The 26,794-nt window shown below is 64.9% G+C and overlaps 1 protein-coding gene across 2 annotated transcripts in view; it reads right to left on the reverse strand.

Moving 5' to 3' along the window:
• Positions 1-26,794, reverse strand: part of AHDC1 (AT-hook DNA binding motif containing 1) — a 51,679-nt gene extending 24,885 nt beyond the window's left edge. The window contains exon 1 of one of the 2 annotated variants that reach the window (XM_063177238.1): positions 26,608-26,794. In XM_063177238.1, the coding sequence (XP_063033308.1) occupies positions 26,608-26,743 (136 nt within the window). In that variant the 5' untranslated portion in view covers positions 26,744-26,794. Of the gene's footprint in view, positions 1-20,928; positions 21,021-26,607 lie in introns of those variants that run through there. The other variant, XM_063177237.1, reaches the window with a different exon arrangement.

A 26,794-nucleotide genomic window follows, 5' to 3' on the forward strand; every position in this document is an offset into this window, starting at 1 on the left:
ACTCGCTCCAGCCAGTATTCCCACCCCCTCCTCCTGCTCCAGCCCCCACGCAAAGGCATCTGCGGGGGGAGGCTGGGCAGGGGCAGGTGGGGCACGCTGCCATCTGCTGGGGGGGAAATGCCCCCCTGTGCCCATCCTGGGGTACCAGCACCATGAGTGTCCCCTGCCAGGGCACGCTGGCAGCCCCCGGATCCCCAAGCCTGGACCCCAGGGTGCCAGCCAAGGTGCCACGTGAGCCCCCACCCAAAACGATGGGGACCCTGCCCCGTGCCAGGCAGGCACAGCTGGAAGGTGTGGGGGACACACCTGGGGAAAGGATCGCCCCCCAGTGCCCTGGTTGCACAGAGGGCAATTAGCTGATGCCTAAAGAGAAATGGCCCAACTTTGGGGGGAGCACAGGCCCGCACCTCCCACCCAGGCACGCTGACACTGGGCAGGGCAGCCCCTTGTCCCCTGGTTCACTGCCCAGGAGGGGTCCCAGGTGCCAGACCCCTCCCCAGATGCAGTCCTGTCCCTCTGGCCCTCGGCAGGATCCTGCGCCCTCTGACCCCTCCAGCCTGGAGATCAAAGGGATGCTGCGGCGATTCCTGGCATAAACCCTGCTGCAGGCGGGCAGGGGGGGACAGGGCAGCGGCAGGGGATGGGCACCCCCACACCCAGAACAAGGCTCATTGCATAGGCACCCCCTCACCCAGAACAAGGCTCATTGCACAGAAATCCCCACACCCAGAACAAGGCTCATTGCATAGGCACCCCCTCACCCAGAACAAGGCTCATTGCACAGAAATCCCCACACCCAGGACAAGGCTCCCGGTCTGCAGGGAAAGCAGTGGGATGGTTTGGCGGAGAGGGGAAGGAACAAACACAGCGGGTGCAGCACTGGGTGGGTGGGGGAGCCCCCCGCAGTCTCTGTCAGATCCCCTCTGTCAGTGCTGCAGCCCCAGAGCCCGGGGGCTGGAGCGGCTCTGGGGCCCACTGAGCAGCTGAGGGGGCTGCAGCCCACACAAAGCCCCTGCAGCCTCTCCCCTGGCCCGGCTGCTGCTCCCTGACCCCCTGTGCGGGGAGGTGGGAGCCGCTAATGAGCTCCGAGCCCCGGGCCCGGTGGCCCCGGCAGGTGAGGGGCAGCGCTCAGGGACGCGGTGGTGTGGAGTGCTGGAAACGGGAGGCGCCTGCTGAGGGGCTGCAGAGACTCCGGCATCGGCGGGATGGGCTCCAGCACCGGCTCGGGCTCCTCTGCCTCCCCTTCCTCACCCTCTGCCTCCCAAACACCCCCAGTGATGCTGGCACAGCCCCAGCTGGACACGGCACTGACCTGGGCACACCCCCAGAGGAGGGGACAGAGCCCCTCTCCCTCCTGCTGCCCCCACTGCATCTCCCACCTTCCCCCTTCTCCTCTCTGCCCTAAAGCCAGGCGGATTTCACCGCTCTGCTGAGCTCCAAACTCCACTTCCAGATTTTCAGAGCGACCTTCTGGCTACCTGGATCCGGCACTGCAAGATGCCCTCTGTGATCTCCCCTCCCCTCCGGCCCCCCAGCATCCCCGGGGAGCCAGGGCTGGATGCAGCCAGGAGCGGGATGCAGGGGGAAGCCAGGGGTGGCCGAGGAGGAGGAGGAGGAGGAGGAGGAGGAGGAGGAGGAGGGAGAGGTCGGGCTGCACCTGGATGCAGGACCAGCCTCAGGAGGCCTGGGTTGTTGTGTTTAATCCAGCCTGGCCCAGGGAAAAGCAGGAGCATGGTCAGAGGGAGCCTGGCAAACCCGCTGCCCGTGTTGGAGGTTCCTGGGGCAGCCTCTGACCTCGCTGCCCGCACGGAGGGTCCCCCAAAAGGGCCCCTGCTCTCCTTGGGACACCGTTCTGCAGGGATGGGCTCAGTCCCCAGGCTGCTCCAGCCTCCCCAAGCCCGGATCCTGCCCCAGGGACCCCTGTGGCTACCACTGATCACAGATAACCAGGGGGAAGAGGGAGGAAAGAAGGGAGGAAAGACATAAAACTCACAAAATATCTCAAACCCCCATTCAGGCACATGAGGCACCATGAGGTGTAGAAAAGCAGCAAAAGAAAAAAAAAATCTATGGAAACAGCTGGAAAAAGCCCCAGAGCCCCAGGTCACCCCCGCACGCTGCCCCCTGCCCTCGCTGCTCTCCCCGCCGGTTATTTCCAGCCCTCTGCATCCCCCCCTCCTCCTCCTCCCGTTCCCTGCCGGCACCCTGCTCTCCTCCGCTCGCTCTTGCATTCTGGTATTTGGTGTGTTCCTCAGCTGCAGGAAATTCCTGATGCTCTCCATCATGCAGGCTGTGCTCGCATCCCCCGCCCTGCCCGGCTCCCCTCCAGAGGACAGACAGCCATGTGCCGGACAGCCAGCCCAGCTCCGCCGCCATCCTCCCTCCAGCCACCGCTCTCGCCTCGCCTGCTCCTTCTCCTTCTCCCTGGGCTTTTTCCCTTCAATTATTCTCAACCCCAACCCTGCACAACTCCCCCTCTCCATCTGCGCCAGGGGCTGAAGCCGCCCAGCTCCGGCCATTCCCCTGCCTGGCTTTTCCCTCCTCGTCTTCCTCTCTTCGCGAGACCGCTCCTGATCTTATTTTAATTCGTCTCAGACGGTGTTGGAGTGTTATTTTAAGAGAGAGGATATGCACAGACATTGTGTTTTCTGCTTTTTCCTGGCCCCAAGCCAGGCTCTCTGGGCTGTCAGCTACCCACTGTGTTGCAGTCACGTGTGGGAAGAGGCAGCCAGAGCCAGCCTCACAACTCCTGGTAGCAACATGGAAATCAAGTGTGCACTTTCTTCCCTCTGTATGTGTCTGTATTATTAATAGCGTCTCTCTCCGTGAGTTATCCATAATGTATCCTAATACCTGTCCGTGGGTAAATGATGTATCGCAGAGCACTCCCGCCCTTGGCTCCGTGTGCCACCGAGGGGGGACAGGCAGTGCCACCATCGCCCCCGAGGTGTGCCATGGGCATGGGGGGCAGGACAGAGGGATCCGAGGGGGGACAGGCAGTGCCACCATCGCCCCCGAGGTGTGCCATGGGCATGGGGGACAGGACAGAGGGATCCGAGGGGGGACAGGCAGTGCCACCACCATCCCTGAGGTGTGCCATGGGCATGGGGGACAGGACAGAGGGATCCGAGGGGGGACAGGCAGTGCCACCATCGCCCCCGAGGTGTGCCATGGGCATGGGGACAGGACAGAGGGATGGGGGTGGAACCTAGCCCCGAGCAGCGCCGGTGTGTCCCAGGCTGCTGGCAGCTTGGTGAAACGGGCATGTGGGGAGCAGCGGGGTGTGCAGGGAGGATGGGGCCAGCTGGCACTGGGATGGCACTGGGATGGCACCGAGCGATCCCTGCCACCGGCCAGGAGGTGCCGGGGGACACCCATGTCCCACGCTGTGGGCACTGAGGCTGGCTGCCACGGGCTCACAAAGGAATGGGGCAGGTCACTGCACACCCGAGGGACTGCAGAGGCCGGTGGGCAGCAGGGAAGGTGCAGGAGAGACACAGGGCATGGGCTGGAGGGATGGACACAGCACAGAGCCCAGAGCTTGGCTTTGCAGGACACAGATGAGTCCCAAGAGGCTCCACTTTGGAGGAGATGCCCAGAGGAGTCCAGGGGCTCCCAGCCCCAGGAGGCTGAGCAGGCTCCCCCCAGGTCACACACAACACCCAGAACTGGGGCAGCACCCAGGCCCTGCACGCAATGACAGCTGGTGCTGCCCCTCTGCAGGCTCTGCATCCTGGGCATGGAGATTACCACCAGGGCAGGTAAACAGCCCGGGACTGGGATCTTCCCAGTGCCAACCAGTAATAGAGAGACCACATATTGATCCATACTGCGCCTACACCCCATTACACCTATACAGCAGATGTGCCTGCAAGAGCACACGGGCACGTACATCCCACCCAGCCCTGTGCACCACCTTGACACACAGATGTGTGCAGGTGCTGTTTGACTGTGGGGCTGCCAGCAGCGTCCCCAGGCAGCAATGTCCCCAGCCTGCAGTGTCCTGTTCCCACAGTACCCCCGCATCCCTGCTGGCACACCGTGCCCATGCCCACACACCATGCCCAGGGTGCTGCAGCGTGCAGGGACAGAGGAGCACCCCAAGCCCAGGGGGTGCCCAGGCAGGGCAGCCCTGGCCCCTGCACACAGCGGGAGCAGTGTGGGTGCCAGCACCCAGCTGGGGTCACGGGGAGCAGGAATCCAGGAAGGCAAACTGGAGCTCAAAGCTTCACATTTCTGGATTCTGGTTCCCGTTTCTGCTCCCGGCTGTTTCCATGGAAACTGGCGTCGGACCTGGGAAAATAAGGTTAGGGTTTGCAGTGGAGGCCCACTGCCAGCCTGCCTGCCTCTGCGCCCTGCCTTTCACTGGGGCACACGCCCGGGTACCCCCCGTGCCTGCACCCACATGATGCCCAGGTCTGGGGGCTGAGCCACACCGGCACCCCCTGACATCTTCCAGCACCCTCCATCCTCCCAGGTGACCCCTGGGAGCCCAGCACACCCTGGGTAATTGGGGAACTGGAGCCACCGCGCTGCTCCCTGGCGTGCTGGTCAGGGTGGCGAGTTGCCATTGGCACCCACCGGACCCACAGCCCTTCCCTGCCCTCCCACTCCCTTCCCTGTGCTCCAAACACGGCACAGCTCAGCCTCCATGGAAACTCCCCAACAGTGCTGATGTGGCCATGGCACCCCAGCAGCCCCACTGGGACAGGGACACTGGGACTGTCCCACTACTGCCACCCCATTTGGGGGTTTTACAAGGACTCAGCCTCAAGAGGAACATCATCCTCCCCTTCCCCAGCTCAGGATCCCCAATTGCTCCAGGGAAGTGGGGAGTTGGAGGGGGGAAGAGAACCAGGACACGACACCTCGGGGGAGCCGTGAAGACTAATGAATGGAGGCTTTTAAAAAGCACTTTGACTGAGAAGTGCTATAGTAGGAACTAATTATCCCTCCCGCCTGCGCGCACCCTCGCACGCCGGCGCAGCCGCGTCCTGCTCCCTCCCGGAGCCACAGCTGCAGCATCAGAGCCAGCCCCAGCACCGAGCACCAGGCAGCCACGCCAGCCAGCAGGCACTGCCCTGCCTGGGGAGCATCCCCTGAGACCCCTCCTGTGCCCCCGTGCGCCTGTGCCCCCACTTTGCCCCGTGGACCCCTGGCAAAGCTGGCAGCTGCAGGCTGGGGGCACAGGGACGTGCGCACCCCCTCCCTGCACTGGGGTTTTGGGGAATGCTTCCTTTCTAATTGAAATCCGCCATTTTGCAGGGATGGCAGGTAGGCCCCTGTGGATGCTCAGGGATGGACGGCACCTGGCACGGCGGGGAGGGCGGCGCAGCTGGCACAGACCCTGTCCCCTGTCCCCTGTCCCCTGTCCCCTGCAGCTGCGACCCTGAGCCCAGCCAGTGGAGCCAGCCCTTCCCCTGCTGCCCAGCTCCCAGCAGCAGCCAAGGGCAGCAGGGAGACGCCCCAAACGCTCACCCCAGCAGGTCCCCACGCTGCCACCCTGGAGCACCCGCAGTTTGGGGCGGTGCTCCCCGTCCCTCTGCACCCCTGGACTGGGATCTGGCACTATCCCATCCCTCCGTCCCAGCACTGCCCGCTGCCCCATTTCGCATTCCAGTGTGGGCCGGCCCCGCTGCCCTCTCACTCCCACCCCCACCCCGGGCTGCGTTTCAGCTGTTGTTGAATTCTGTCCAGGCTGGATTCATCACAAGAGCCCTCAAGCGGCTGCAAACAAACAGAAAAAACAGGGAGCAGGAGCGCGCAGAGCGATCGATCGGCGCTGGGGGGGCCTGAGGCCCGTTGGCAACGCCAGACCAGCCTCAAATTCCTCACTTCCAAGAGAAAAGGAGCTGGGGATGAGCGGCAGGAAGAGGGGGATGGAAAGCACAAGAGCCACCAGGCGCTGGACCATGGCGGCAGAGCCCCGGGCACGGTGCTGCGGACGGGCACAGAGCGCTGCTGCCTCTCCCTTCCTCGCCGAGACGGGCTCGAGCCGCTCTGAAACTTCCCTCTTGTGGTTACTGCAGTTAAAAAGCAAACAGGAGACCTGGGTGCATTAAAAAAGAAATAGGAAACGGTACCAAGGGTGGCAGCACCCGCAGGGATGGGGTTTGCCCGGCGGCGGTGGCACTGGGGTGGGTGTTGGGGCAGGGGGCAGAGAGAGACCCCTCACCCTGGCACTGCAGAGGGGAGCGCGTGGCGTGTGACGGGCAGCTGTGGCCGCAGATGCCAGGGAGGGATGGTGATGGCAGGGGAGCAAACACCAGCCCCGCTCCGGTGGGAGCTGCCACCCCTGGAGCTGCGGGGTCAGGTTGCTGCGCCTGGGTTTTTAAGAGGGGCTGGATAATTTTTACCACCACTAACGATCCCATCTGTGCCTGACACGCTCCAGCTCCGAGCCCAGCATTCCGGCAGGGCTCCCACACCTCCCTGCCAAGCCGCTCCAACTCACCTCCCCCTGCCTGGCTGCTGACGGCACAGGGCCCGTGCACGGTGCTGCTGGCACAGGGGGCAGCCCTGCTCCTGGCATCCTCTGGTGCCACCACTGCACCCTTCCACGGCGCTCTGGAGGGCTGGGGGTGACAACCATGGCGTGGCCAATGCGGAGATGTGGCAGTGACAGGGATGCTGCACAGCCCGGGGGCACAGAGGAGCTTCTCCAGCTTCAAGGAGAATTTAGCAGGGCTGTTTTTGGCAGTAGTCCCTTGCAGGGTGACACTTGCTGTCCTCTCTGTGCAAGGACAAGGACCCTGGGATGTGCTGGCACCATTTGCCCTCTTCCTGGCTCCAAACAAAGACCTACTAGAGGATGCTGCTTTTTGGGAAGGGGGTTTGCAGCATCTTGCCTGCAGAAGTCCCTGCCAAATCCCATCCAGTCAGGAGCTGAGGGGCACAGCACTGGTGCCTGCAGCACAAGGCTCCTCTCCCTGCAATGTCAACCTGCTGCTCCACATCCAAGGCTGCCCTTGGAAAAGCTGTCGGCTGCGCCGGCTGGTTTGCCAAGCCCAGGACAAGCTCTTTAGCTCGACTCTGCCAGAACAGATGCCTGGGCGACTGTAATTCTTCCTAGCATGGATGGAGGGGGGGATGTGAGGAAAAAAACCCAACCTCATTTAAGCATTGCAGTGGCTGCTCCTCCTTTCCCCAGCATCCCCAGCACCGCAGCCCCACAGAGGGTCCCCCAAAACCTGAGAGGTGAAGCGGGGAGAGGCTGGGGATGATGCCAGGAGGGAAGGCAATGCCCTGAGGGAGGCTGGCGTGGCACAGCACACGCTGGAGCTGAGCAGGGCTGTGCTGCCAGCTGGGGAGGAGAGAGCGACCCGCTGCAAGGACAAGTGGGAAGCACAAGCTCGGCGTGCCACCGATGTCCTTGCAAACGCTCGCCTGCTCTGTCTCCATGCTCCCCACAAACAACAAGCCCGTTCTCATGGCAATGTCCTCTCCAAAGAGCGCGGGGAGGGGAGCACGGTGACACGCTCTGCAGGGGCCGTGCTCCTTGTCCCCCCCAGCACAGCACGGCTGCGGGGCAGGAGCTCCAGCCCGGCCACTGCGCTGCTGGAGGAGGCCGGCAGCCTTTCCACATGGATATTTTCTTCCACTGGCTGCAGTTTGGGGCTGCCAAAAGCCAAAACAAGAATGGAAACATCCCATTTTGTTGGCAAAAATTCAATGCAGTGTTGGGGTTTTTTTCTTTGGTTTCGGCTTTTTCCTTTTTTTTGTTCTTGTCTTTGGTTACAAACGGAAATTCCCTGCCATGAAATCATGACGAAACCCCAAACCAAAACACAGCTTGGACTGAAACCTTCACCCAATTCCCCGTGGATCCCATGTGGGGCTGGTCCCAGGGCTGGGATCACCCCCACACAGCCCTGGGACACAGGACCGAGCCCAGACCTCATGGCCAGCCCCAGCCCTGTGGGAGGTGAGGGGATGTTGTGCTTTGGGGATCCCTCCAGGGACCCAATGTAATTTCAGCCTTGGAATGTACCACTTCCCAGCCCTGGTCTGCACCACCCTGCCTTGGTGATGGCACCTGGCAGCCAGCACCACGCCTGACAAAGCGCAGATTTGTCCAAAGGGAAACTGGTCCCTATGGACGGGGCCAAGCAGGGGCCAGGATTGGGGTGCCAGTGGCTCCAAGCACGTCATTAGAGCAGGGTTTGCTCCCAGGAAGGTGCTTTGCAAGAGCAGTTGCTGGGAAAGGCCTCATCCAGCCCATCCCAGGGAGTCCGGATGTGGCCAAGCCCTGGGGCTCACCCCTGCAGCCTGCCCAGCATTCTCTCCTCCCATCCCCTCTTCCCACCAGATGTTGGGGCCGGAGGACGGAACAGCTCTTCCCACCCCGGTCCCCGCTGCATCTCCCTCCAGCTGCCATTCCGGAGCCTGGATCCGCCAGGCAGGCTCAGCCAGGCCGAGCCTTTGTGCGGCCCCCTCCCCGCCGCGCTGCCCTTATCAGGTCCAGCCCAGCCGCCGCGCCCAGCGCCGGCAGAGGATGGCGGCAGCCCGGCCTGCTGGGGCCCTTCTCTCCTCCTCCTGCTCCTGCCCCAGAGCCCTGCGGCCATGTCTCCCTGCTCAGCCCTGCCCGCACCTCTCCTCCATCCCCGCCTGTCCCCAAAACCGGGAGAGCCCCCTCACTGGCCAGTGCTGCGCCCCGAACCACGCACAGCACCACAGTGTCACAGCACCACAGTGTCACAGCACCACAGTGTCACAGCACCACAGTGTCACTGCATCACTGCCCTGCTCCTCCATCCCCGGGGGCTGCAGCCGAGCAGGGCTGGGTGAGGCGGGCTCCGGGGCAGCGTGGAGCCGGGTTATCTGTCTGCAGAGCTCCGTGTGCAGCAATTAACCTCAAGAGAGCAGCCGCGGCTCCTGCCAAGAACCACATTAGGTGTGTGTGGCAGCGTCTAGACATGTGAGAGACCAGAGGCCTTGATCCGGAGGAAGGCGGCTCCATCCCTTCCCCCAGCCCCTGCCCGCCGCCCCTCAGGGACCCCCTGGCCGGCTCTGGAGCACCGAGCACGGAGCGCCGGGAGGGAGCGGGGCCGGGCTGAGCATCCATCCCTCCGCGCGGGTGTGGCTGCAAGAGCTCCGTGCCGGGAGTCAAACCAGGACCCTCCTGCTGGGCACGGCATGGCATGGCACGGCATGGCACGGGATCCTCATGGGTGCACGCCCTCAGGCCCCCAGCCATCGCCGGGAGGAGGAGGAGGAAGGTGGTTGCGAGCACTGCCTGAGCCATCTCCCACCCGGCGATGGGACAAACGTCCCATGGAGCCAGCAGCACGCCCTGTGATGAGCCCTGGAGCAGGGATGGTGGGAAGAGACTCAGCTCGCTGCCTCCCCATGCCAACCCTGTCACCTGGGGCAGGTGGGATGCGGCCAGGTGGGCGCCGTGGGGGCTGGGCACCCTCCCTGCCAGTGCCCCTCACACCCATGGCACCCCCTTGCTCTCACCTCCCGGGTGCAGCCACCCCAGACGGCTGCAGGATGCTGGGGAGAAGAGATTTTCCCGACGTTAATTAATTAAAATAAACAGCAAATTAAATACAGCAAAATTAAAATAGCTCCGGAAATTAATTTTCAACAAAACCCACCTGGAAAGGCTGGATATTTAAAGAATTAATGGAGCCCTCTGAGACCATAAAGAACCGCCGAGCTCCCAGCATCCACCAGCCCCCTCCGAGCCCGCCGGGGACGCAGGGCTGCGGGGAAGCCGGGATGGGACCCGGAACGGGACCTGGGAAGGGACCCAGGATGGGACCCGCACTCCTGGCAGCTCCTGCCTGGCAGAGCTGCACATGCCTGCTGCTGCCACACTGGGAGGAAGGACGCCGGAGGGATGCAGGGATGCTCCACACCATCCCAGAGGGAAGCACCGGCCCCAGCTCTGCCTTGGCTGGGCACAGGGCCCTGCAGGGGCACCGAGCTCCTGCCGGCTTTGCCCGGGGGCTGGGGGCAAACGCTGTGGTCCCCGTGCGACCCTCTCACGCTCAAGGATGTCCCCGTCACCCTCCTGGCCAGAGCCCGCTGCACCGAGGGAAACCTTGACCTCCAAACCCCGTCTGCTGGGCGCCCCGGGCCCCCCACAGCTCTCCGCACGCATAATCCCCCGGCCCAGGCGGGATTACCGTGCGAACTGGCCGGACAAAGCTCCTTACCGGGCTCGGCGGGCAGAGCGCGGGGGGCCGGGCGGGCGGCGGACGGGCCGAGGGGCCGGGGCGCATCCCCGCGCCCGCCGGGCTCCGGCCCACGCCCGGCACGGCTCGGCACCCGGGTTGGCCGGGCTGTGCCAAACCGCCCGGGGCCGGGAGGCCCATCCGGCGCCGGCCCTCCCACGGCCCAGGCGCGTTTCCTCTCCCTGCGCCCAGCGTGCGCGCAGCGCGGCGGCACCGGCACCGGCGGGCGAGAAAAGGCTCCGGAAGGAAATGGAGAGGCACCACTAAGCTGGCAGGTGGAGAGCAGCAGGGGCCGCGGTCACCTCCGCCCCGGTGCGGGGTGCAGAGGGGCACCTGGGGGTCCCCACCTGGCCGGGGCGCCCGCTGCGCTGCCACCGCTGGGCTGCTCTACTTCACCATCCGGGGAAACTGAGGCACGGCGGCCGCAGCTTCACGCGGAGCCCCCCCGGCTCTCCCGGGCAGGGATCCGCTCCCCCCCGCCGCGGCCGGGATGACACCAGCTCCCCATCCTCCTCCCGCTCCACCCTGTTCCTGCAGGAACCCAGGAGTCCGGGCTCCGGGCAGGCGGCCAGGGCCTCCCTCCCGCTGCCCGGCCCGCCCTGCCTGCCCCGGCCCGGCCCGGGCCCCGGCTCCGCGTCCCTGCCCGGTTCCCGCCGGCACACACCTTCCCACCGCGTGTCAGGGCGACCTTGGAGCGCTGCCGCGGCCGCTCCGTGCCAGACTCCGCGGCGATGCCCACGGCACAGCCGGGGGTGACGGGTCGGCAGCAAGGGGGATTTTTTCCCCCATTTGTTTATTCGTTGGGTGGGTTTTTTCCCTTGCCGGAGACAAAGGCAGGCTGTGTGCCCGGCGCGGGGTCCGGGGGTGCCGGCGGTGCCGGGACCCCGCGGCGGAGCCGGGCCAGCCGCGCCGGGAGCTCTGGGTGGCCGGTTTCCTCCGCACACAGATGGCTGTTTCGACTCAGTCGAGCGCTTGACCTAAATCTCCTCCTGATCCACGGGAGCTGCAGTCCCTCAGCAGCACAGCTCAAGGCAAGGAGGAGGAGGAGAAGGATGAAGGGGGGACCGCGGCCAGCTGCGGACCGGCGGGAGGGTCGCGCCGGAGGGCCCCCACCCCGGGTTTGGCAGCAGGGCCGGCGGAGGCGGCGGTGGAGGGAAGGAGGGAGGGAAAGGGGGGTGGAAAAAAAAACTCTCCCACGCTTCGAGCTCCAGCGCCGGCCGCCCGCGCCTGCGTGCTGCACCCACCGGGACCGGGCACCCGCCCCGGCGGGCCCGCCGCCCCGGCAGACCACTTCCTCGGAGAGGGGCCCGCCGGAGGAAGCTCCAACGGCTCGAAAGTTTCGCCTGTGACTCAACCGCTGGCTGGGGTGACGGAGCCGACCCCGCAAAGAGGGGCGGGGGGGGGGCTGGGATCCCAGGGGTTCGGGGCATCGGGGTAGGGGATTTTTTTGGGTTCCCCAGACGAGGGTTGTCTGCGAGGCATGGCGCTCCACCCCCAGTGTCGGAGCAGCCCAAACCGGCTTCCCAGCGACAGCAGAAAGCTTTTAAAATCCCCTACGCGCGGCATGACTCACTCCAGAGCCAGTGCCCAAAACAAGCTCCGACACGGAGAGGAATGGCGAGAGCAGGGATGCTGGGGGCGGGCAGGAGGGGCTGGGGAGGGCCGGGGAGGGGGAAAGGGGGAGACAGAAGGAGGGAGAGAAAAGAGAAGAGGCAGAAATAACAGCATCTGAAACTCTGCCTGCTGGAGGCTAATTGGTTCCGGCACAGCCTGGTTTGTTTGGCAATGTTTCCTCTAATCCTTCAGGCTCCGCGCTCCCGGCCCCAGGGACATGGGGACATCTCGACACCCGGCCAGCGCCACTGCGGCACTCCCAGCTTGGACCCCCTCCCACTCGCGGATGCAGATGGATGATGCTGCGACCGGCTCTGCCCACCCCGGGGTGCCCCCGAATCCTCCAAGGCTCTGCACTCCAGCCCCAGGGACACGGAGACATCTCAACACCCCGGGTGCCTCGGTGGCACTATGGCTCGGATCCCTCTCCCACCCTGGGATGCTGAGGGGTGACGCTGGGACCGCCCTGAATCCTCCAGGGGCTGCACCCTGCCGCGGCGACATCCTGGGAATGGGATCCGTGGTGACACCCTGGGGACGGGGTCCCTTCCGCAGCGCTGGGCGCAGGGATGCTCAGAGGGCTGGGGCGGCACAGGGAAGGGAGAGGAAGGGGAGGGAGGGGAAGGGAGGGAGGGGAAGGGAGGGGGAGGCCCCCACGGCCCAGCATGGCCGAGCCAGAGCACTAGCCAAGAGTCGGCAGCTTTGTTCCAGGTGCCGGCTCCCTTTTTTTCATTAGGCTAATGGGATGCGGATGCATTATTCCATTCCACATGCTGCTAATGAACCACTCAGGCCAGTGCATTTGCATTAATGTGCAAAGCACTGGAGGAGGGTGGAGTGGCTGCATCTGGCCAAGGCTGACCTTCCCTGCACCGCCCAGCCTCCCCAAGCCGCGCTGCGCTCCCACCACTCCCCCAGCACCCACCGGGCCCAGGAACTCCTCGGGATGGCTGCGACCCACATTCCAGGACACCGGGACACCGAGCCACCTCATGCTTGCTGCCCACGTTGTCCTCTTGCCCGTACCGTGCCTGGCCAGCTCCACCACCCCTCCCCACATGGATCATGGATGACACCCCCTGCCAGTGCCCCTCTCTGTACCCTGTCCCCAAAGCACAAGTGACCACAGCATTCCTCCTGCACCCTTCCCTGCTCCCCAGAAAGGGATCACTCCCGCCTCCTGCACAGAAACCTGCTCGGCGTGTCCTGGTTATTGTACTGGGACCTCCCAGCAGCCCCCCAGAGCTCCCCGGGGAGCAGGGGCCCTCTCCAAGCCCCCCCACCGCAGAGCTGGCAGGCAGTGCCGGGCGCGGGCGTCACCGGAGCCCTTGGGTTGTTTGTTACGGCTCCCAACTGCCTCTGTCCCCGGAGAGGTTTCGAAGGCGAGTGACCCACGAACTGGAATGCGCAAAGCCTCCAGCAAACAGAGCCAGCTGCCTGCGCCCGCGCAGGGGGGGCGGTGAGGGGAGAGCAGCCGGCCCCGGCACGGCACAGCACAGCACAGCACGGCACGGCACGGCACAGCACGACACAGCCCTGACACAACTGCATGGCCCCGATGCCCTCCCAACGTGGGCAGCCACCTGGCTGAGCTGAGATAAGAGCAGCCCATTGGTCTTGTCAAGTCCCCAGTGCCATCAGCTCTCATCAAGGTCCCCAGGCCCCCATGTCCCACTTCCTCCCTTCCTCCAAGCCTGTTTTTTGGCAGCACATGGCCTCCCAGAGCCCTGCTGGGATCGTGCTTCGCCCTTGCCTGCCTGCCAGACACGGGTCCCTGGGTGGCCAAAGGACCTTTAGGACATGGGACAGTGGCAGTGCCAGAGCCCTGGCCTTGCTCTTTGCCACCTCCCCGGTGCTGGAGGGCTCCTGCTGGAGCTGGGGTGGGTGAGCACAGCCCTGCTTGCCCCGGGTGGGCACGGCAGGCTCTCAGCAGCTCCGTGCCCGGCTGTGTGCGGAGCCCCCTTGCTGGAGCGCGTGCACGCGGGTGTCTGGGTCTGTCACAGCCCGGTGAGCAAGTTAATCTCAGGCTCCCTGACACGTGGAATAAAATCGCGATCCCATAATGGAATTCATTCGTCTTCCTGTCCAGGCAGAGAACAAGCCCTCCACTGCCCGCTGGGGCTGGGCCAGGCCAAGGTGGGCAGTGCCCAGCTCCCAGCTGGGGTCCCTGCCTGTGCCACCCTCTGCCTTGCCACGGGACCACGCTGGCACTGCCGCGATGTTCCTGAGCGCAAACCCACAAAGGTGCCAAGCACTGGGTGCCCCAAAGTGTTCCCTTCCCAGGGGACATCAGCCACATCTGGGGGCAGCTGGGGTCACCAAGGAGGGCTGAGCTCCCTCAGGGTGAACTGGGGTTCTGTCCTGCTGGAGGGCAGACATAGCACTCATGAAAGGCAAAGGGAAACTGAGGCAGGCAGCGGTTTTGGGAAGGGGCCATCCAGGTGGCACAAAGGGGACAGGGGAAGATGTCCCTCTGTTCTTGTGTCTGTCTGTCCCTGCTGCTCCTTCTCTACTGCAAGTGCCTTGGCCAGGCCTGGTACAGAGGGCCCATCCCAGGGACTCTGCAGGGATGGCACCAGCTGGGACACTCACGGGTGACCCCAGCACAACCCTAAGGACTACCTCATCCGCAGCCAGGGGTACAAGTGAAGGGGAAAATCTCAGGAGTGTGGGCAGGGCAGGAGGCCACAGGGTTGCCATGCTGCTCTGTGCCCTGTTTTCCCTCTGGCACCCACACTGAGGCCACCCTCAGGCAGGAAAGTGGCCCTGCAGTGGCCAGTAGAAGAGGAGGAGGAGGAGGAGAAGGAGAAGGAGGAGGAGGAGAAGGAGGAGGAGAAGGAGGAGGGCTGCTCCTTCTCGGGCACACAAAGCCCCTTTCATAGGGGCTGAGTTTGGATTTCCTCTGCCAGCCCAGCACCTCGCTCCTCCTGCCCTGCCAGCAGGGCTGTGGTCAGAGGGGGAAGCTGGCGGGCGGGACACCTGGGGGGACACAGGGACCTTCAGGTGGCTTCATCCCTCACCCTGACCATCCCCATGATTTTCGCCTCCTGTCAGCTTTTAATTATACCCCTAATAAAAGTCGTTTTGCAGGGGAACAGGAGCTTTGTTGCTCAGGAGCTCATCTGCTCCTGCTGCTCCTTTCCTGCTTTAGACTGTAATCCTCAGCTGGGGACACTGCAATTAGCCACCATGGAGCTGGGCACCGTGTCACGAGGATTAGGGCTCCCTTCGGAGGGGAGCGGGGGGACCCAGCCCTGGCGGGGGCCGACGGCTCTTTGCAGGATGGGGTCTCCCCACTACAGCCCCCAAAAGAGGGGCATGAGCGTAAGAGCCCCTCTGAGCCAGGCATGCCCCAGCTGATCTGCTCTGGGCACCCGCTGCCCTGTGCCCTGCCCAGCATCAGTGCCACTCGGATTTTTGGGGTGCACGGGACCCTCACAGCCCCTCTGCCAAACCCCTGCAGTCCCCCATGCAGGCAGGCCCAAGCAGGTCACCCTGCCGGGGGCCGGGTGGCTTTGTGGCTCTGGGGACAACAGTGGGGCTGGGAGGACCAAGAGGAGCCTCAAGCCCCAGCTCTGCATGCCTGTGAACACTGGTGCCCGTCCCCAGGGCCCTGAGTCCCCGAGCGGGGCTGAAGGGGGAAACTGAGGCACAGGGCACCCGGCGCCCACGGTGCACACACTGAAGCTGGAGAAGCTGCAGTGGCACCGGTGACTGGGGTGACACTGCTGCAGTTTCGGCGGCGGGGGACCCTCGGGCCCGTCTCCAGCGCGGCAGAGGGGTCGCTGGACCCCGGGAAGGCCCCGAAAGGAGCCCGCGCGTGGCTCCCGGTGCCTGTCGCCAGTCAGGCTCGGCACGGGGAGCGCGGGCGCTCGTTAGCAGCCCTCATTAAGAGCCCTCCGGGAGGATGAAGGTACCGGGGGCACCTGCACCTCGGTTTAATGAGCTGCAGCACCATTAAATATTGGAGGGGACCTCGGGCACGGTGGGGGTGCTGGTGCGGGGGCTGCCCCCCACGCTGACCCCCACCCAAAGCGGGGTGGCCGTGGGAGAGGAGGAACGCGGGGCGCTGAGCCACGGTGACAACTGAGACGGCGGGGGCAGCTGCTGCCAGGGACACCCCGAGCTCCCCACAGCGCCGAGCGACACCCTGGGGACTCAGCCCTCTCCAAGCCAGCACCCACGGGCCCTGCACAGAGACAGAGACCGTGGCCAGAGTGGGAGAGCAGCGCCCGGCACCACAGCACCTCTGAACCTCAGGGTGGGCACCTTCCCACTCGGGGTGCCCCCAGACTGAGCAGGGGACTGACATCCTGTCCCCAGAGTGAGCAGGGGACTGACATCCTGTCCCCACGGGCCTCACCAGCACCCAGAGCCCCCAGTGCAACCATGAAACCACAGCCGCACACAGCACCCGGGGGGCACCGCCGGGGGGATCTCCGGGGCACCCGCACGGGCCCGCAGGGTCCCCACGCCCGCACCCACCCGCGTGGGGCTCCCCTCGTTAGTGTTTACTCGGGCTCGTTAGCGCCAGCACATCGCCATGGCAACGCTGCAAGCCGCGCGCCGCCATCCGCGCCGCCGCCATCCGCGAGGCTCGGGGACGTCCCCGCGCGTGGGGTCACCGCGGGCACCCAGCACGGCCCGGGGGACACGGGGGGGACACGGCGGGGCTCGCCCCCCCGCGGGATGGCACGGCTCGGTGTCACCCTGCCCGCTGACAGCGCCCGCCGCTCGTCCCAGAGCGCCGCCGCCACGCCGGGGCTGCGGGCGGGCGCGGGCACTGCCAACACGCCTGGGCGCTGCATTATTTATAAACTGGAGAGCAGAGGGTTCGGCAGCAGCTGCAGAGCCCTTGCGGGCCACCCTGCCCGGCGTCACGCAGCCACCGAGCCCACTGGCACGGTGGCACCGCAGCCCCGGCAGCCAGGAGGGACGGCAGGGACAAGGCTGCCTGTGGGGCTGGCAGAGCCACGGGGCACCCAGATGTCACCCTGGCGTCCCCTTGGACATTGAGGGCGGCTGGGGCAGCACGTGGGGATGCCTGGTGTGTCCCTGTGTCCCCTGCGCTGGCACAGCACCCCAGCCTGCCTCCTGCCACTGCAACCTGCTCTGAGCCACCCCAACCTGCCTCCTGCCACCTCAGCCTTCCCACTGACACTCCAGCCTTCCATTGCCACCCCAACCTGCTCTGAGCCACTCCAGCCTGCTCTGAGCCACCCCAACCTTCCCACTGCCACCCCAACCTACCTCCTGCCACTTCAGCCTTCCCACTGTCACTCCAGCCTGCTCCTGTTACGACCTCCCTCTTGCCACCTCAGCCTGCCCGCTGTCCCCCCAGCCTGCTCCTGCCCCTGCACGGCCTCGCTGCAGATGGAGCTGGGTGATGGCAGCCAGGGGTGTCCCCGTGCCAGCCCCCCGGGCACACGGCGAGCACTGCCAGGAGGATGTGGCCCCAGCATTTTCTCCCACCACGGGCTCTGCTGGCTACGGCAAACAGGTTTTCCTTAAGCTTTGCAGAATCCACCCACCTCCTCCCCCCCTACGAGTCCCACCTCCAGGCTGATGGGGAGAAGGAAGGAGGGGGGTGAAAGGCTGAATTGGGGCTTTTAATTTTTCATTATTAATTTCCCATCGACGCCGAGAGGCACCGGGGCTCTCTGAGCCGCCCCCAGCATCGCCCCCCGCGCTCCCGCGCGCTCTCCCGGAGCTCTGCACCGGCTGAAGCCGAGCCAGGCTGCCGATAGGATTAATTCTGCATGACTGCCCATCTCCGCGGGGGGATCTAAGACCCTCAGGCCTGCAGCAATCTTTAAAATTCCTCCAGCCCAACTTAATTCCCTCTTCCTGCAGAGCTGGCGCATCTGCTGCAGTCAGGCACGGAGAGAAGGAGACGGAGGGAGAGGGGGGGACGATGGGCACCCAGCACCGCCGCCGGCTCCGGCGCCAGGCGGTGGCCCTGCCTTGGTGGTCGTGGTCCTGCCTTGTCACCGTGGGGTCACCCAAAGCCGTGCCAGTCACCCATCCCATCCCTGTGGGTGGTTTGTGCTGGGGATGGGGGAAACTGAGTCCGAGTGGGGCAGCCCTGGATGCAGGGTTCCCCCCTGTTTTCCCCTAGACAGGGGATGGACACAGCCCCCTAAACTGCTGCCACCTCCCTGTCCCTGCTGGGACTCCCCAAAGCAGGAGATTGATGTAAAAATGGGGTTTTCCATCACCTATGAGCTCTGCCTCTCCAAGCAGGTCTCATTCAGCCCCCCAGCCCACTCTCACCTTCCGCTGTCCCAAAGGACAGACTCCCAGGGTCGAACATCCTCTGGGAGCACTCAGGGCTCAAGACTCCCTGGATCTTGGGATGGCTCATTAGAAACAGAGCTGCTGCTTGGCAAAAGCAGCATGGGGGAAAATCTCCTGTCCTCAGCCAGAGGACAAGCACCCGGTGTCCCCCAGTGTCACCCAAACCCGTGCCCATCCCCGTGGGATGCCCTGCCCGCTCCGGGCAGCGCCAGGACAGGGAGCCCGGCCACGCTGGGGGCTGTCCCCCCCTGGCCCCCGCCATGCACCGCGGCAGCCGGGGACGGTGGCGTGTCCCCGCTCCGAAGGCTCAGCCACACCGAGCCGGCAGCCGGCGGGCAGGGCTAACCTTCAGGGGTGATGGGGACAGTATGGCGGCATGGAGGCGCGGCTGGGGGACGGATGGATGCAGCCACCGAGCTCCAGGCCTGCTGCACCCACCATCCGCCCTGCCGAGGCGCCAGGTCCAGGAGAACCATTCCTTCTGCCTTCCTGCCTCCAAGTTGCCCGGCTCACCAGGCAGCTGAGGAGCGCAGCCCAGCCCAGCTGCTGGCGGAGCTGCGGATACATGCATTTAAATCACTTATATCTTTACTTTCTCCTGCGCTGGCTGTGAGATGGGCTTTTTTTTGCATGCGTAATTAGGGGGTGGAACAGATGGCGGAGGGTTCGTTTAAAGTAATGCATCCATTAAAATAACCTTCGCTGTCGGGGACTGCGCTCCGACAGGGGCCTGTTTCACCGGGGGTGGTGGGGAGGGTGAGGGGGCTTTGTGTGCTGAGGAGGGGGGTGTTGGACATTGGGAAGGGGGACGGAGCGCACATTCCCTGTGGGATGCATCATCCTGGATCATGGGATGAAGGATGCACCAACCCGTGTTGTCATGAGAGAGCCGGGGCCAAACTACGATCAAACTGGGGGCAAACTGGAATTGAACTGGTACTCTTCAGGGCTCAGTTTCCATGGCAATGTGATGGCAGTGAGATGGTGGGGACGCAAAACCCAGGTTGGGGAGGATGCCAACAGTTCTTGAGGCAGACATAGTGCTCGTGGGTACCCTGGGGTACCCTGTCCAGAGCTGCCCCCGTGGGGACTGTGCCCACGTCTGTCCCCCACCCACCACAGAACCCAAAATATGCCTGAGGAGGGCATTGCCACGCAGCACCAGCCCTCTCTCCTGCTTCAAACCCCAGGTTCCTGGGAGAGGCAGGAGGGCTTTGTTCAGGCACCGGAGGAGCGGAGGCCAGAGAAAGCAGGAGTGCCCTGCCAGCTCTTGTGTTTCACTCCCAAGGAATGCCGGGGAGGGGAGGGGAACGCTGCTCCCCGCCTTCCCGCCCCGCTGGGCGCCCAGCCCGGCTGCAGGGTGCTGGGGCTGGAGGAAGAGGAGGGATGAAGGATGGGGAGGCGGGCGTCGCGCGGATGCCGCGGTCCCACCACGTGCGGCGGGGCTGGCAGCGGGTGGGCTGGGGAGGGAGGAAGGGAGAGAGGGGGGACACGCGGTGACACACACCCGGGGTGACACACACCCGGGGCGACACACACCCGGGGTGACACACACCCGGGGTGACACGGCCATGCCAGGCACTGCCTCGGCTGGAGCAAGTAATGCTGGGCAAGAGCTGCTGAGCAAATGTCACACCCCTCTCTGGAAGAAAGGAGGAGCACCCGCCAAAGGAAAGGAGGGGTACCCACTAAATTTGGGGAGTCCAGAGAGGCTCGGGAAGAGGATGGGGAAGGGTGAGAGCAGCAGTGGTGCCAGAGCCACCCAAGCGTGTTCAAATATTTAGTGTGCACTTGCAAAGGTGCTTCTGCTGCCTTTAGGGCATCGCTGCATTGGAAGCATCAGAGAGGTGGGAACTGGGGGATGGGGAGCAAATGCCAGGGATGTGCTGCAGGGGGGTTTTTCTCTTCCAGCTGTGCTGGGAGGGCCAAGGCACGGCAGCCCAGGAAAGGCTGGGCTAAGCTCAGCTTTGCACCAGATGCCACCCTGAACCTGGCATCTGCCTTGTTGCCCCCTCCCTGGCCACAGCTCCCAGAGCCCATGGGACTGCACATCCCTCCATTCTCCTCCTCCTCCTCCAGCCCCATGAGCCTGGCTGGTTCCCCACATTCCTGCTCACTGGCACCCTCGGGTGTCCCCAAGCACTGTCATGGCCCAAGGGACAGCTGGTGGCTCTGGCAACGTGGCACGTGACATCCACAGCAGCGGTGAAGTGCCGAGGGAGGCGATGTCAGGTGCTGGGGCAAGGGACCAAGGGGACACGAGGGATAGCAGGGCTTGATGGGGATCCCTGCAGAGGTGCCAGCAGCCAAGAGGGGATCATGGCAGGACGTGAATCGTGGGGTGACAGAGGTCCCCAGGCCAGCAAGGTCCCCAGACTCTCCGTTTTGACCTCTCCCGCCCCACACACACATCAAAGATCAGCACATTCTGCTGTGCTGGCAGAATGAGGGACGCTGGGTTTTGCCCCATTCCCACACCGTCCTCCGGCCACCAAGCTCTGCCCCACCACCCACCCTCCCACTCACTGATCCGAAATTCCCCCTGCTCACCCCTGTCCTCTCACCTGCCATCACCTCCCCACCAAACACCAGTCTCCCCTTGCCTCTCTGGGCGTTTCGTGAGCTCCCTTTGGTGCACCCCAGCACAGTGAGCTCTTCTCACTCCCAGCCAGCAATCCGCCGGGAAAAACCGGTCCCAAAAACCTTCTCCACATCCGCGCCAGCTCTGCGGGTCTGGGGGGGCCGCGGCTGGCCCCCTGCTCGCCAAGAACAATAGCGCCTTGTTCCAGCCCGGCTCCGTCCTCTCCTCCCCGGGCAAAGCCCTGGCCACTCTCACCTCTACGTTCCTCTCGCTGTTTCCCAGCTCCCTCCTGCCAAATCCCCGCTCCCGAGTGCTTCTCCTCCCCGCGGGTCCATATTAAGCTACATTCTCCTTTCAGCTGGGTGGAAAACAGCAGTAATAACCATGTGGAGAGAGCCGTGCCCCCCACCTCCACTTCCCTCCCACTTTGGGGTTCAAATTTCATTTCAGCAAAAAAGCTTCCCCCGCCTCCAATTTCTTCCCCCAAACCGAGTCGCTGTCGTCGCGTCTGATCTCGGCAGGGGCCGTATGGATGCTCAGCTCCTCCTGGTTCAGGATCTGCTGCCAATCTGGACCTCGCAAACTGGTTGTCACACAGCTCCCGCCTAGCACCTCCCTCCCAGCAGTTATTGTCCCTCCTCAGCCACCCCAACCCAGCTCACTCTCCTGCCACCCTGCTCTCTTGTCACCCTTCCATCCCGTTTCACTGCCTCCTTGCTCCTCTGTCACTCTGCTCCCCTGTCACCTTGCTCCTCTGTCACCCTGCTCCACTGCCATCCTAGCTCCCTGTCGCCCTGCTCTCTGCCACCCCTCTCCCATGGCACCCTGTTCTCCTGCTCCCCATTCATCCCGTTCCTTGCCACCCTGACTGACTGTCACCCTGTCACCCCGATCCGCTGTCACCCTGCCACCTTGTTCCCCTGTGACCCTACTCTCCCCGTCCCCCTGTTTTGTTGTCACACACTCCATGCCACCCTGCCCTTCTGTCACCCCTCTCCCAATGCCATCCTCACTCCCTGTGCCACTCATCTGGTGCTCCACAGGGTGCTCGTGCCCCTGCTTCTGCTGGGCACATCCCGACCAAACCAAACCAAACCAAACCAAACCAAACCAAACCAAACCAAACCAAACCAAACCAAACCAAACCAAACCAAGCTGCCTGACTTCACCAGGCAAGATTTATTCCTGGCGTTTTCCCGGGGGGCCAGCGGGGCTGGCAGCTGGCAGGGAGCAGAGCGTCCCTGCTGCCTCCAGCCCAGCAGCCTCCCTCTTTCCTGCAGCTGAGGAGCTCATCTCCCTCGCCCAAGGCGCTCCATCCTCCTCCAGATATTTTAGGCCCAGGTTTTGCAAGGAATGTTCAGGCGCTGAGCCCAAGCCGATGCGCTGAAGTCAGCAGGAGGCGAAGAGGGAAGAGGGAAGAGGGAAGAAGAGAGAAGAAGGGAGAGTGTGCGTGGGGCTTGAGGCCCTGGAGGCGGCAGCTGAGGGATGGGATGGGATGGGATGGCATGGGATGGGATGGGATGGGATGGGATGGGATGGCATGGCATGGCATGGCATGGCATGGCACGGCACAGCATGGTGCTCCCTCTGCCTGAAGGTGGTTTAGCAGTGGGAAGGGCAGAGAATTGGAGCTGGAGGATGCCAGAACTCCTTCCCTCTCCCTCTGAGAGGATCAATACCACATTCTGCCTCTCCTCTGTCTGCCCACATTGTGCCAGGCCAGGCTGCACCAATGCTCTCCCTCCAGCATGTCATGGGATTTGGAATGGGAAGGAGGATCCCCAACACTGCCAGTCCCCTTCACTGGGCAGGAGAAGGAGATGTTTTTGCCAGGGTGGTCTCCTGCAAACACCTGCCCAGACCCACCTTAGCACCCAGGATCTCCAAGCCAGCCTCATCCCTGCACATCAATCTTTGTGCACACCAAACCCTCCCTGTGCACATCAATACCTTCCTCTGTACCAAACCCTGCCTGCAAACTAAACTCTGCCCATGCACACCAATCCCTGCCTTGTACACCAAATTACCTGCACATCAAACCCTGCCAGCCCACCAAGCTCCACCTGCACACCAAGCCCTTCCTGCACGCCAGTGTTTGCCTGCACACCAAACCCTGTCCACACACCCTCCCTGCACACCAAGCCCTGCCTGCACAGCCAGTGTCTCCCTGCACACCAAACCCTGTCCATGCACCCTACCTGCATACCAAACCCTTCCTGCACAGCCAGTGCACCAAACCCTGTCCACACACCCCACCTGCACACCAAGCCCTCCCTGCACACCAAACCCTGCCTGCACAGCCAGCACCGCCGACGCTGCCCATGCACGTGCTGACAGCTCCCACTCGCACTCCCCTTCCCGCCGCACCCCCTGACCCCCGGCATCGCCCCGAACACCATCACCTGCGGCACCGGGCATCACCGGGCAGCACCAGGGCAGCCCATGGCCCCCGAGCCCGCTCCCGGCCCAGGGAGTCCCCGGCACACGGCAGCCCTGTCCCGGCCTCGCTGGCAGCCGCGGCCGACGTGCTCCGACAGGTGAGCCCCCGGGGCAGCGTTCCTGCCCGGGCCGGCAACTGTCCCCACCGGGCAGCCGCTCTGCCGGCGTGTTCCTTCCAGCACGTCCCTCCCTCCTTCCCTCCGCATGCAGCCTCTCTCGGCCGGCGAAAGGGGGGAGCCGACAGATTTTAATGAGCTCCCCGGAGGCATCGCTCCGCACCCCCCATCCTCCCGCCTCTTCCCGCGCCCGGGAACCGATGCTCTGAAACACAACCCTCGGTGGCAAGCCTGGAAAAAAACCACAGGGCACATTTCCCCCGCCTTTTCCCTTCCCTCCTCGCCTCCCCCAGCTTTTTTTTGCTCTCCTGCCGATGCCAAAGACCCAGCCGGGCTCTTGTGCTTTCACTCGCAGCTGCAGCTGCCGATTTTCGCTGTAAGCCCTTGTGCCTAGAAGGCCCAGAGCGAGGGATTCTGGGACGCGGTGATTGAAGACAGCACCAGCACGGAGACCATTGCTCAGACTTTCCCTGTCTGTCGCCCCAACGCTCAACCCACAGAGAGGGAGGGAAAAAAAAAAGAAAGAAAAAAGGAGGAAAAAAAAAAAAAAAAAGAAAGATGGAGAAGGGAAAAAAACCCCACCGGACTGGCGCTCGCCCCTTCCCACCCACGCCATGAACGCGCTCGGCTGTGCCAGCGCTGAGCACCGGGCAGGCAGCACACAGGGATGGGCTGGGCCCCCCAGCCCTGTGACACCCTGGTGAACTCCGAATCCAGCACCAAATCCCACCACAAGCGCGCTGGATCCCTCCCACTGCTCAGCCCACTGTACATCACCCTAAAAACTCCCAGTGGGGAGCTAAGCACAGCCCAGTTATTTCCCTTTTGTGTTATTTTTAAGGAAAATAATAACAAGGCAGCTTTCGAGCCAGTGTCTGCAGCACAAGGTGAATATTGGGGTGTGGGTGCGAGGGGTGGTGACAAATGAGCACGATGCCAGGTCCTCGTGGGAAGCTCAACGCTCACCACAGCACTGTGCCTGCCAGGATGTGCCCCAGAGCCAAGCAAACACCCTGGGAACACGTCCCCGTGTCCCCAGTGCATGCAGAGCCCCCTGAGGAACAAGGTCCCCAGCACCCTGGGGGTCCCGACATGCCTGGGAAGGCCCCATGGGATCAAATCCCTGCCCTCCAGCACGGGGCCAAGGCACGGCTCAGCATGCGCCCCGAGGCAGAGCGGGAGCAACTCCAGCCGGGACAGAGGGACGGACGGACGGACGGACGGACACGGACGGGAGAGAGGGAACCCCGTGCACCCCAGTGCCGGCAGAGGAGGGGCTGTGCTGAGCATCTCCCGGCCGGCTGAGCCCTCTCATCCCCAAAAGCTCCCCCGGCACCCCCGGCTGCCCCGGGAGCGCGGCCGGAGCGCACGGCGCATCCCGGCCCCGAAGTTTGGCGGGCAGTGGGGCGGGGAGGGGACGGCGGTGGGGGAGGACACACATCTGCGACGCATTCAGGGGCCATCCCGCATCCGGGCCGCCCGGCCACAGCCCGGCATCCAGCCGGCCGGCCCCAGGGGGGAACGCTGCCATATCGCCAGGCAAAAATCCCCCCCACATCCCTCCCGCTCCTGTTACCGAGCCCGGAAGAAGGAAACAGCCCTCCCCACCGCTGCCCTGTTTACCAAGAGCTGGTTCCAAGCACTCGGGAGAATAGCAGGAGCATTTCAAGGCCCTGTTTCCACTCGGCTGACACACACTATTTATAGAAGCCCACAATTCTCCCAGAGCTTTCCTCGGGATCTCAGCAGAAATAGCCTGCCCCGGGTCTCTGCTGCCTCCTCTAAGGAGGCCAGGGCAGCGCCAGCCCCCCCAGGCTTCCCGTAACCTTCCATGGGCTTCCATGGCTTCTCCTCTGCCGGCCGCCCCGCTCGGGGATGTCCTTGGCTACCCCGCGGCCGCCACGGTGCCAACCCCGCTCCCCCAAAGCCCCTCCGCCTCCTGCCCGGCCGCTCCGGGAGGGAAGCGGGCCGGGGCTGCCGGGGGGACGCGCCGGGAGCCGAGCGAGAGCCACCTCCCGCCTGACTGCATCGGAGCGCGGCAGAGCCCCGGGGGACTCGCACCGGGGATGGAGTTGGCCTATTCAGGTTACAGAGACATGGCAGAGCGGAATTTGGCGCCGCGCCATCCCTTCTCCAGCCCCCCCCTCCGCCCTCCTCTTCCACCCCCCGCTCCCCACCACCACCACCACCCTCCCCTGCAAATTCCACAGCCCAGCAGGAGAAGCCAGTGTAAGGGGACACCTGGGGGGGCGAGCAAAGGGGGAGAGGCTTGGGAGGGGGGCCTCGATTCAGACCACGGGGCCCCGGTTTGGACCACGCGCCCCCGACCCAGAGCACGCCGGCAGCAGGGTGGGAAGGAGAGCGGGGCAGGATCCGCGCCCGGCGCCCCGGGGGTTCGCTTCTGCTCTCTGTCACGCCAGGATAAATCTGGAGTGACTCCACCGCGCGCCGTGGCACACAATGAGCTCACCCCACCGCTTTTGGGGGGCTCTCCCGGCAGCCGCGGCCGGGCGCGCTGCACGCACGAGGCCACCTGGTCGTGGGCACGGCCACGTCGTCCCCCCAGCACATAAACAAGCGGGGACTCAGGTGTCTCCACCTGCGCCGGCCTTGGGGACGCCAAGCGCGGGGGGTCTGGCGTCAGCGCGACCCTGCGGGTGACTCCAGCCCCCGTCGAAGCCACCGCGGTCCCCCGTGGTCCCTGTCGCCAGCACCGAGGGGCCGCGCGGGGGGGCGGGGGGGGGGGTAAATCAGCTGATCGATAAAAACAAATCAGAGGGGGATGACAGGCACGGGAGTAACAACCGCTCGCCGAGCCCCGCGCCGCGGACCACGCAACTTCACCGGCGGGGCTGGGGGAGCCTCCCGCACGCCCCGGGCCCCGCAGCCTCCGGGGAGCGCCCCCGCGGGCAGCCCCGCTCCCCCGGGCCGGCCCGCCCGGGCACGGCGCTGCGAGGCTGCGCCCCGGGGGTGCCCCCGCGCTCCGGGGAGCCCCCCGAGCCCCCCGCGCCGCTGACAGGCTCTGCCTTCTAGCGGCCGGAGCCGGCTCTGACAGCTGTCACTCACCGCTCGCACCCGGGGGGGCACGGCCGGGGGTGTCCGGGGGGAGCGGCCGAGCCCGCGGCCGCGGCAGCCCCCGCGCCGTGGGGGGCTCGCCCCGGGCCCCCGCGCCCGCGCGCCCCTCCCCACCACAAGTGCCATTAAACTCCGGCAATTTGGCACCAACTCGCCGCGCAACTTCGGCGGAGGGGACGGCGCGGGGGGGGACACATGCACGCGACACGCCGCCTCCTCCCCCCCCGCTCTGCCCAAAGGGGGTGTCCCGAGCGTCCTCCCCCCCTCCCAGCCCCACACAAAGGCGGGGGTCCCCGGTACTCACCCGCCGGCTCCTGCGCTCCGCGCTCCTCGGAGCCCGCCCGCTTGGGGAGGCTCCTGCCGCCCGCCGGGGCTGCGTCCTGACCGGCCGCGGGGGTCCCGGAGCCCTCGGCACCGCTCGCCACCTTCAACGAGAGCATTTCCAGCGCCTCCTGCTCACATTCTCCCCAGGCAACTCCGCTCCTGCCAGC

This window comes from Melospiza melodia, chromosome 27, assembly GCF_035770615.1.
Source record: "Melospiza melodia melodia isolate bMelMel2 chromosome 27, bMelMel2.pri, whole genome shotgun sequence".
In the NCBI taxonomy this organism is placed as follows: Eukaryota; Metazoa; Chordata; class Aves; order Passeriformes; family Passerellidae; genus Melospiza; species Melospiza melodia.